This window comes from Leiobunum rupestre, chromosome 8, assembly GCF_980474605.1.
Source record: "Leiobunum rupestre chromosome 8, qqLeiRupe1.1.hap1, whole genome shotgun sequence".
Lineage (NCBI taxonomy): Eukaryota > Metazoa > Arthropoda > Arachnida > Opiliones > Sclerosomatidae > Leiobunum > Leiobunum rupestre.
Genome location: NC_143391.1, coordinates 6,760,376 through 6,772,481, shown reverse-complemented (window position 1 = coordinate 6,772,481; position 12,106 = coordinate 6,760,376). Strand labels below are relative to the sequence as shown.

At 34.2% G+C, this 12,106-nt stretch overlaps 1 protein-coding gene across 1 annotated transcript; it reads left to right on the top strand.

Annotated features, from left to right (window-relative positions):
• Nucleotides 1-9,386: 9,386 nt before the first annotated feature.
• LOC149932257 (uncharacterized) lies at nt 9,387-10,136 on the top strand. Its single transcript, XM_090157091.1, has one exon. It carries the CDS (start codon nt 9,387-9,389, stop codon nt 10,134-10,136), a length of 750 nt encoding a protein of 249 aa, XP_090013217.1.
• Nucleotides 10,137-12,106: the final 1,970 nt, after the last annotated feature.

Sequence of the window (12,106 nt, the reverse complement as noted above, 5' to 3'; positions counted from 1 at the left end):
AGTTTTAAAATAACTCGAAATATTTAAATTTTTTTTAAATTTTGGCATAATTCAAAAAAATAAAAAGGACAAATAGAAAGGATAGGTGAAGAAAACAAAAAATACAAACGATACTGGACTATTTAGAGTTGATAATTAGTTAAGGATTTCCAAAAGTAAAAATCAATAAATTAGGGTTGAGGTGAGTCGTAACTGGGCACAATTATTAATGATTTTTGAGATAAGTAAAACTTAAATAGATGTTACAGCTCAAGTTTTTTTAATGTAGCCATAAGCAGAAATACTTAGTCTTTTGTTTAGATAAAGCACAGTCCAATAGTTGCTTTATTTCTCATCAGGTTAAAATATGGAAATATTGAGAAAGTAGTCTTCAAGAAATTTCAAAGTGGTCATGAAAAAACTCAAGGATCGTTATCATATGGCTTTGACCCCTTCTAATTTTCTTCCTTACATAATCAACCCCGAGCATGACGCTAGTAATTTAACAGACTCAGAAAGGGACTTGTTAAAGAAGACCACTAGTCATAAGGATAGCCTAGCAACCTTGAACTGCAGTAGCATCATATGTCAGTACTGAAAGGATTTTTAGAACTTAAATTCCAATTGTGAGGATAAAAATTAGATATTATATAACAAATAGGCAGTGCAATATAGGTCAAATTTCAGAAAGAGAAATGCATATCTATATATAATTGGAATATTGTATGATACAAGGTTACCGCTATTCTTGTTGATTCTATTTCTTTCGTACTAAACTTGTAAAGGCCAACGGTAATAGTTATCGTAGGGAGCTGGTGGATCACCTTGGCATGTAGGACTTGCCACCACCCTCCTGCGCATTGTAACCCGGCCATCTGTTTAAGGCATTAAAGGTCGCTAGATGACTTGGGCCTAAGGTGGTGTCTTGGGTATTAGCCTAGCTGATTATTATTATTTAATATTTAATAAAATATATTGATAAACCAAAAACCTCTAAAAGCGGTGGATAAAGATATTCCTATCTGAAAATTCATTAAAATCTGATTTCATAATAAAAAAAAACAATTTATTTGGTTAAAAAAAATTAACAACCCTGCATTGGGCCCACGTGAATGCTGATAGTGTCGAAATTTGGCAGGTTTGAAGAATGGGAGGAGAATGGGATCACGCCAAACCGTGGAGTAAGTATGCGTTGTCTAGCATTTTATTGAGGTAGGCAAGGAGTATGAAGCACTATATTATTGAAAATGTAATCCTTTCCAGAAGCTGTAATTGTTTACGAAATCCATGGTTTGTACATTTCTTCTTAAGTGAATGGTATATAATCAGCTGGAGAAGCGTCCGGAGTATCAGCCCGTGAGTTACGCGTAGGAACTGAAAGGTTAGGGAAGCGTGACTTGTAACATTGAGTTACTAGCTCTGTCTTGCGTATAATTTTCATTGCACGCGCTTTTTGGAAAAGCCTTTTACGGGCGGGGGAAGACATACTCTGAGCTTTCTCCTTGCGATGGTAGTGGGTGCTAAAGCGTCTAGCCAATGAGAAATGTACACACGAAAATGTCAGTCTAAAAAGGCGTGTCGTACGTTCTCCTTGTCTGGGGTGTGCTTGTTGCTTCTTCGCCTCTGCAGCTGAGGCAGTAGACGTGGTTGTAATGTTGGTATAGTCCAAACTGCAGTTTCTCCTTTTGTAAACCACCTAATAATGTTGAGTATTTTTCGTTAGAACAGTGCTTTGTTTCTTTGTCCACCATCGGATGGAACTTACGGCTCCACTTTTAGCGAAATTGAGTTGAGGGGTTATGCAAGTGAAACTTTTCCGAGTATGAAACCTCAATGCTGGTGGAACATTGAGGAGTTCAAAACTTTAGAGCGAATGATTATTAGGGAATTCGAAAAAGGCTGTTTAAGGTCGATAGCACCAATTTAATCTAGAGCTGTGCGAGTAGTGATTTTATGCAATCGAGTAGGGTAATATTTTGATCAAGTCGGGTTGTCCGCTTTAGTTTGTAGAACTTTAATTGCAGAATTACAGAGGTGTCTTAACAAAACGTCGATAAATCTTGATTTGTTTTTCTTATTGGCTAAAAAGTTTTGTTGTCCAACTCTGGGTTTAGTGGCAAAGATTCTTTGGGCACTGACGGAGCTTCTGCTAGTTCTTGGTCTTGACGAATGGCCCGACGATGATTCTTCTAGTAAAAAAAATTAGGTTTGCAAGGTCTGTGGTACTTGGCTTCAGCGGCCATGAATCGACCACGGTATTTACACGTTCCTGTGCGCGTTTCTCTATCGCGTTAGTTATTTCTAATGTAGTGACTTTCGAAACGGCATCGCGTTATCGTCTCTCTATTATACCCTTCCATCAAAATAAACAACTATATTTGAAATTAAATTCTTCAAGAGCTGATCTAATTCCACTATTAGGATGAGTATAGGTTTTCCGACAGGAACAACGAACGAGAGTACTTGCGAAACTTTTTTCGTGAACTTTGTTTTTTCTCTTCAAACTGCATTCGATCAATGTTTTAATCCCTTTAAAACTAAATATGTGGTTTTCAAACTGGAAGAGGTGACGCGGACACCTGACACGGTTTAATACTTCTTCTCGATTATCTCTTTAAACTTCAACCTCACGGCGGCTCGGATAACAATAGCCCCGACTACTCCCTCCACCATGAACAATAACGAAAAAGCTTCGGGGTTTTAATCCCAGAAACTAATTATAAAATAGTGTGAAGAGCGATAATAATTTGTATCTCAGTTTGTCGTTCATATCGGAAAGAAAAGAATATGGACCTTTGAGAGAAAGTATAACAAATATCTCTACGCTAAATAAAATAACTGAGCGAAAGTATAACAAATACATCAAAATATTATATTACATAATTAATTATATAATTATAAAATAATAATTTTATAATATTATAATATTATAATGTGATAATATACTCCTAACCATAGATCTAGGTGAAAAAATATTAAAATATTTTTCAGTTTACGTTTGAAAGAGAAAAGTGTGGGGTAATAAACAAATTGTGATAGCTCGGAAAATAATAAACCGATTTTAAAACTCTAAAGACTTACGTTAACCCGGAATTACGCTAAATATATTAAGTGTTGAAAAAAATATGTATACCATTGTAAAAACAATTAATATAATGAAAATATTTTCGATTATTTGTTACTTAAAAGATGTTTTACCCCGGATTAATAAAGTATGGTGTTCAAATATGTGTTATTTCTATTAAACTCAACACATCGTTAACCCAAATTTAATTGAAATCGGTCGATTAGATCGCCAGATATTGTTAAATCCGGTGAGGCGGCCATTTTCCAAGATGGCGGTGAACCGCATCGTCCGACACTCGGGGACTTTTGGGAGGTTATATAGGACCACAAGCCTCTTCGATCCTAAAATTTTCAGCTTGGACATAATTAGTTCCTTTATCGGCCCATAAAATGCATAAGTTTTTGTTACGACACTAGTTACGATTGGTTTAAAAATATAAAATAAAAGTGTTTGAGAATGTCCAATAGATGTATTCTTCCGTTTTAAAGAATAACTCTCTTGCAAAGAAATCCCCACTTCATGAACAGATGAAGAAAAAACTACCTGTAATTTGAAATTCATTAGATAAATATGACCTCATGTAACATAATCACTTAAAAGCCAAATACGTTACTTCCATCTACGTGATGAAAAACGCGTCATCAGCTTTAAAGTGAAGCTGATTTTTAAAACTGGCAGAATTCCTCGCACGTTTCTAACTTTAACCATCTATAGGTTAGCTCGTGCCTGGGGATGAAGTCATTTCGTTTCCATGGTACCTCTTTCAATAGTTAATTCCGCTAATTTCCCAAAATATTTTATTTTATTTTATCTGCTATATTGCAGTGAAGCCCACACAAATTTTGATACTCAAACGATAGTGTTTTTCTAACTGGAATAATCCAAGGTCGTTTTCCCACCATTTCAACTCAGTTTAAAGTTCTTATCTCAATAATACGGATCCATTCGTTGGGCATATTTTCATTTTAGAATGGACAATGTAATATAATCTATTCAGTACTAGCATAAGTGGTATTACTCTAAGTACCCAAGTTCGAACGGGTTCTATGGGGGCCATGCGTGTCCGTGTGCCCAACTCTCTCTCTCTAAAATAGAACTACCTTTACCTGCTATTAAAATGATAGCTAACTATTGCCGCGGTAAGCTTACGCCTTAGTGCTTGGTTAATAGAAAACCGAAGGGGAAAAAAACGAACGTCTCTCGAGTTTCCTCACGATTCCCGAGGCTCGGCTCGATTCGCAGAGAGGGGGATAGTTTTGAATATTCTTTCCCCCAAAATCTCCTATACGAGAGAAATGGCCTAACCCGATGAGTTTCCACATTTTAGTTCATTCCCGTTTGGCACACTAGTGGGCGCCACTAGCAGAAATAAAATTCAAATCTTTCTCTCTTCGATTTTCTCGAGGATTTTTCGCGCTCGCAACGGCCCCCTGAACCACCTCACGTGCTGACGTCACGAAAAGGGGGAGAACACGTCCCAGAGAACAGCGCGTCTTGGGTACTTAGAGTAATACCACTTATGGTAGTAGTCATTTATTTCCCTTGTTAAAAATCCGCTGCTTTAGGATTTTATAAGGCTTAGGTAATATAATAATGTTAAATATATATGTATTATAGTAGAAGGAAAGTAAGGGCGAGGCTCCGAACCTGGGTTCAGGTTCAGGTTCGAGATCGGGATCCAGGATTTTCGATGTGAAATGGGGGTAAAATCGTTGAAAAGTCAATATATTTATGATATTTCTCGCGACGATTTGTTTTTTTCTCATATCAACATATTGTGTTCAGGACCATCTTGTTTTACGTTATCTTTATCTCCGCTTATCTCGAATATTTAAAGAGTACACTTATATGGTACTTGATCTTTATCTCGCGTTTTAAATATCGTATGGAATAAGTTGAAATTGTGTAAGTTGTAAAGATTGATACTTGATAACCTGGGTGGGAGATAGTGTGCGCGCGCGCATGCGTGGATTACCTGGGGCGCGGTTAATTTGAATTTAAATGATAACATCATGGATTGATATCGAGTGTTTTAAAAGTGGATAAATCAACATACACGTATTCACGCCTATCGCGGTAGTGAGGGTTCCCTCTCCGAAATACTTCATGTACCCAAAATTGAACCACAATTTTTTTCTTAACATAACAATAAAGCTAATAGGTCCAGTTTAGGGTACTTATGGTTCGAAATAGGGTACATAGGGCCGGTAATGGTGACTTTGGTCGCTTTTAAGGTACTTTCAGTCCATTTTGGTCCATTTTTGGTTACAAGACGTGTGAGGGGTTAATGAAAATAAAAAAGCTCTCGACTAGCTCATCAGCTATGCTAGGCTAATATTTAATAATTTCAAATGGGTATACGAATACGTTAAATAACATTCCGATATACAAATATATATATATATACTTTACGTGCAATACGTTAAAATATATTTCAATGCGCAAATATAGGTGGAAAAATACTACAAAAACACATTAGCTTGGCGTTCAATACGTTAAAATACTTTTCCGATACGCAAATATGATAAGAAAGATACTATTTAAACATCTTAACTCTACTTTAAATCGGATAAAATAAATTTCAGATATGCAAATACATAGAAAAATACTACCAAAACATCTAAACTCTACTTTTAATGCAACAAAATACAATTCCGATATTCAAATATTTAAAAATACTTAATTAATGTACTAAGTTACGTTTAAAAGAACCTTTTGTAAACACGCTTTCTAGTTTTCTGCTCTCTTCCAACTATCTTGCAATATTTTCAATCCAATTATATCGGTTTTTATATCTTTAACTTTATTTCTCAGTACAATTTCTCTTTGACTAGCTTCATCTAGCTTAAATTTCCACTCTTCAATAAGCTTTTCCATTTCTTCCAAATGCTTTCTTATTTCTTGCACATCTAACCACGTCACATTATACTCTTCCGCTATTTTACTTGCTTCTTCAAATGTATTGAAATCCATATGGTTATAAGTAATAAAACATAATTAATATAAAAAGTTCAGAAATGCTAAAATTTAGGTCGTCTGAAAGACCCTTCTCTCTACTACGTCACAAGTGTTTTGTTATAGAGAATCCAATTAATTATAAACACCATTAAATATTATTAAGTGATTATATACCAAAGTAGTGCTTGGCCAAAATCACAAGCATTTTGTTAAAATAAATATCTCAAGTTTTAGTATGAGAAACGTATCTGTCTTAAGTATTGTAATTGTACACGTGATTCCGTATGAGGACCTGATAAATTTATATATACGTATTTTGTAAGATGAGTCGAATATGATATGCCAATTGTAATAAACTTATAAATTTAGGAATAAAGTTATATATTATAGAATGAAAAAATAGGAAATAAATAGACAATTGGTATTTTATTGTTAAATTATTCAAAATTAACGTTATTTATAAAACGTATGACCGTACGATCACGGGGTGAAGAATGCGAAGTGTTCGATTTTTTGGGTTGTTGTCACTATTTCCTATGTATTTGCATATCTGAAATATATTTTATCCGATTTGAAGTAGAGTTAAGATGTTTAAATAGTATCTTTGTACCTATATTTGCGTATCGGAAAAGTATTTTAACGTATTAAACGCCAAGTTAAGGTGTTTTTGTAGTAATTTTCCACCTATATCTGCGTATTGAAATATATTTTAACGTAATGAACGTAGAGTATTTTCCGACCTTTATTTACACATTGGAAAGTTAATTTATCGTATTAAAGTTGAATAAAGAGTTTTTATAGTATCTTTCTGACTATATTTGTGTATAAGAATTGTATTTTATCGTATTTAAAATATAGATAAGTGGTTTTTGTCGTATTTTTATACCTATACTTACATATTAATTTTTTTTAATTTTAATTTTCTTATTTACAACATTATCTTTAATATATAAGTTTATTCCTAAATTTAAGCTTATTACAATTGACGGGTAATGTGACCGTGTCCGTTGATTAGTGTGAATTCCAAATAAGGCAGGCTAACTAGTCCGCCTGATTTAGTCAGCTGACTAAACTTGGATAGTGGGAAAGAACCTTAAGGCAACTTTTTACTGCGCCTCTTTACGTTTCAAGTCAATATATACCAATGACATAAATACTTAAATTTATGTTAATAATGTTATGTTGTTAATACTGTTTATTGTCCGGCCTTAAAATTAAGGGCAGTTGTAAACACGTTTTGCACATTCATCACCATTCATGATTATCACTGAGCAACCACATGGTCCCCCTCCCCCTATAGTCCGGTCCTGAATGCCTCACATAGCATACGAAAAATATGATAATAATTTATATTTTTAGAAAAAGGTTTATACATTCAGCGGTGAAATTTTTAGATTGTGGTTCGTTTCGCTCGTGAAGAAACTCGCGCGACTCGTTGCTTGCTCGTCAACAAACTAGCTCAACTCGTTGCTCGCTCGTCAATAAACTATCGCGACTCGTTGCTCGCTCGTCAACAAACTAGCCCGACTCGTTGCTCACTCTTCAACAAACTATATTGACTCGTTGCTCGCTCGCTCGCCAAGAAACTAGCTCGACTCGTTGCTCGTGAAACAAAAATGGCCGTCTGCGATGCACAAGCTCGATTTTAAGCTAAGCCTTGGATAACATTGTAATTACTGGAAAAGAAATTCGAAATGGAATTGTAGGCGAGATAGGCCGAGAGGTTAAGGACGTTGTACTATGATCATATACCGCGAGGTTGTGTGTCCGAGTCCCAGTCTCACAGGAAGTAGTCTTACAATGTTAGTTATTTATTTCTCGTAATAGAAAGTATGCATCTATTTTTTAAATAAAGAGTTTTATTAAATATTAAAGAGTTTTATTAAATATTAAAGAGTTTTATTAAATATTAAAGAGTTTTATTAAATATTAAAGAGTTTTATTAAATATTAAAGAGTTTTATTAAATATTAAAGAGTTTTATTAAATATTAAAGAGTTTTATTAAATATTAAAGAGTTTTATTAAATATTAAAGAGTTTTATTAAATATTAAAGAGTTTTATTAAATATTAAAGAGTTTTATTAAATATTAAAGAGTTTTATTAAATATTAAAGAGTTTTATTAAATATTAAAGAGTTTTATTAAATATTAAAGAGTTTTATTAAATATTAAAGAGTTTTATTAAATATTAAAGAGTTTTATTAAATATTAAAGAGTTTTATTAAATATTAAAGAGTTTTATTAAATATTAAAGAGTTTTATTAAATATTAAAGAGTTTTATTAAATATTAAAGAGTTTTATTAAATATTAAAGAGTTTTATTAAATATTAAAGAGTTTTATTAAATATTAAAGAGTTTTATTAAATATTAAAGAGTTTTATTAAATATTAAAGAGTTTTATTAAATATTAAAGAGTTTTATTAAATATTAAAGAGTTTTATTAAATATTAAAGTTTTATTAAATATTAAAGAGTTTTATTAAATATTAAAGAGTTTTATTAAATATTAAAGAGTTTTATTAAATATTAAAGAGTTTTATTAAATATTAAAGAGTTTTATTAAATATTAAAGAGTTTTATTAAATATTAAAGAGTTTTATTAAATATTAAAGAGTTTTATTAAATATTAAAGAGTTTTATTAAATATTAAAGAGTTTTATTAAATATTAAAGAGTTTTATTAAATATTAAAGAGTTTTATTAAATATTAAAGAGTTTTATTAAATATTAAAGAGTTTTATTAAATATTAAAGAGTTTTATTAAATATTAAAGTTTAATTCAATATTAGAGTTTAATTAAATATTAGAGTTTAATTAAATATTAAAGAGTTTAATTCGAAATTAAAGAATTTAATTAAAAATTAAAGAGTTTAATTAAATATTAAAGAGTTTAATTAAAAATTAAATAGTTTAATTAAATATTAAATAGTTTAATTAAAAATTAAATAGTTTAATTAAAAATTAAATAGTTTAATTAAAAATTAAATAGTTTAATTAAAAATTAAATAGTTTAATTAAAAATTAAATAGTTTAATTAAAAATTAAATAGTTTAATTAAAAATTAAATGGTTCAATTAAAAAAAACTCCTAATCTCTAATTTTTTTACCAAAATTTTAATTTGTAAATTTTTTAAAAACTGTATTTAAATGGTTGCAATAAATGTTTTTGGGTTGTTCGACTGCGACTTGCAAATCTGATAGTCATTCTTTTGCTTCTGCTCGCGGCTCTACAATTGGTGACTCGAGACTCGTAACGCATCATGTCTAAAGCCACACCTGAAGGAGACGATAACTTTACTCACTCTCGGAACAAGTTCAACAGCTATCGGAACAACTCAGACAGGCCTTGTCATCGAGAGATCAGCTCACGCAAGACAGCTCTATGAATCAAGAAATTGCCCGTGTTTCAATCAAGTTGCCACAGTTCTGGAGGGAAAGCCCTGATCTATGGTTTTCCGCGATTGAGTCACAATTCCGGATCCACCGCATTACTTCAGATCAATCAAAGTTTGATTATGTGCTACAATCCTTGGGCCAAACGATCATTCCATACGTCTCCGACATTCTGAAAAAACCACCGGAGGCCCCCTTTCAAGCAATTAAGTCAAGAATCATTGCGTCGTTTAGCAAAACGGACGAGAAAAGACTACGGACGCTTCTCGGCGGAATGCTGATCGGCGACCAAAAACCTTCGCTTTTCCTACAGACGTTGAGGAATCAAGCCGGATCACAAGCAAACGACGCTATTTTAAAGTCATTGTTTTTGGACCAATTACCCGAGCAAGTCCGTGGCATCCTTGTCATGAGCAACGAGAGTGACCTGGATAAAATTGCCGCCCAAGCAGACAAGGTCGTCGAAACTTTACGACCGAGTACCATATCCGCCGTGACCTCGCAAACATCCACTTTTCGAGAAGCGTCGCCCATCGAGCACCTCGTACAACAGATCAACGAGTTAAACATAAAATTCGAATCGTTCAGCCGCGGGCGCACCCAGCATCATGGAAGAGACTACTCTAGCGGGGAACGCAACCGTTCACGATCACGAGGACGCAGTTTCAACCCAAGAGGGAAGCTCTGTTTCTACCATTTCCGTTTCAGCGAAAAAGCAAATAAATGCCAGGATCCCTGAGATTAGAAGCGAAACTCTTCACCACACAGACGTTCGGATCCGGAAAACTAAGTGGCCGGTCGGGTTTAGCGGCGACCGACGATCCTGGCCTAATTTCTCGTCGTCTTTTCATTTTTGATAAAACATCACAGCGTAAATACTTGATTGACACCGGAGCTGACGTATCTGTAATCCCACCCACTAATCAAGATAAGCGTCAAATAAATCGTCACGTACAACTCTATGCAGCCAACGGAACGCCAATCAGGACGTACGGGACGAAACTCCTGCAACTTGATCTCGGACTACGTAGATCTTTCAAGTGGAAGTTCACCATCGCAGAGGTGGGAAAACCGATCATAGGAGCTGACTTTATGACGAATTTCCACCTCTTACCTGATTTAAAATTGAAGAAATTGGTGGACAGCGCAACGTCACTCGCCGCTCGCTGTGACGTCCTTGATTACCCGGCCAGAGGAATTACTACGATTTCCGGTTCATCAGACTTTCACAAAATCCTTGCTTTATATCCTGAGATTACCCGTCCATCGGAAGTACCACGGCAGCCAAAACATAACGTTTTCCACCACATCGAAACCACTGGACCACCAGTAGCAGAACGGGTTCGCAACCTTGATCCGAAAAAACTTTCGCGAAAAGAGAATTCTGTTTCATGATGGAACAAGGGATTTGCCGGCCATCAAAGAGCAACTTCGCAAGTCCACTTCTTATGAAGCGCAAGAAAAACGGCGAATGGCGACCGTGCGGGGATTTCCGAGCTTTGAACAAACATACCCGTCCTGACCGATATCCTTTGGCTGTTCTAAACAACTTTACCGCAAACTTCGCTGGATGTCAAATATTTTCGAAATTTGATCTCGTCAAAGCATTCCATCAAATACCCGTTCACCCCGACGACGTCCACAAGACAGCCGTCATCACCCCATTCGGACTGTTCGAGTTTTTACGAATGCCGTTTGGCCTGTGCAACGCCGCCCAGTCGTTCCAAAGATTTATGGATGAAGTCTGTAGGGGTTTGGATTTCGTGTTCGATTATGTTGACGACATCGCCGTGGCATCCCCCAATGCGGAGACGCACAAGGAGCATTTGCGGTTACTTTTTGACCGGTTTAAAGACTACGGGATCATCATAAATCCTTCCAAGTCACAGCTCGGCATGGAAGAACTCACGGATTCACTGCGCCCAAGTCCGGCATCGAACCCCGCCAAGCAAAAAGTTTTTGTTCACAACGATCTGCTGAAATGTTCACACGTCTGGATTAGGAATGATACCGTGCGGAAGCCATTACAGCCAAAGTAATCAAATCAAGTTGCAAATCAAAAATCGAGAAGATCATGTCACCATTGATCGATTGAAACCCGCATTCCTTGAGCCTGAGCTTCTGTTGGAGGAACCTGGGGCGACTACGGCCTTTGTCGAACCAAAGATGTTTTCGAAGAAGGTATCGTTTGCCGACGTGGAACCAGGAACAAAAAATTATCAGACACGGTCCGGTCGTGTTTCAATGCCAGTCATCCGGTATCATTGTCATTAGAGCGGAAGTAATGTGGGCGCCTTTAAAAAACTCCTAATCTCTAGTTTTTTACCAAAATTTTAATTTGTATATTTTTTTAAAAACTGTATTTAAATGGTTGCAATAAATGTTTTTGGGTTGTTCGACTGCGAATTGCAAATCTGAATGTCATTCTTTTGCTTCTACTCGCGGCTCTACAAGTTTAATTAAATATTAAATAGTTCAATTAAATATTAAATAGTTCAATTAAAAATTAAATAGTTCAATTAAAAATTAAATAGTTCAATTAAAAATTAAATAGTTCAATTAAAAATTAAATAGTTCAATTAAAAATTAAATAGTTCAATTAAAAATTAAATAGTTCAATTAAAAATTAAATAGTTCAATTAAAAATTAAATAGTTCAATTAAAAATTAAATAGTTCAATTAAAAATTAAATAGTTCAATTAAAAATTA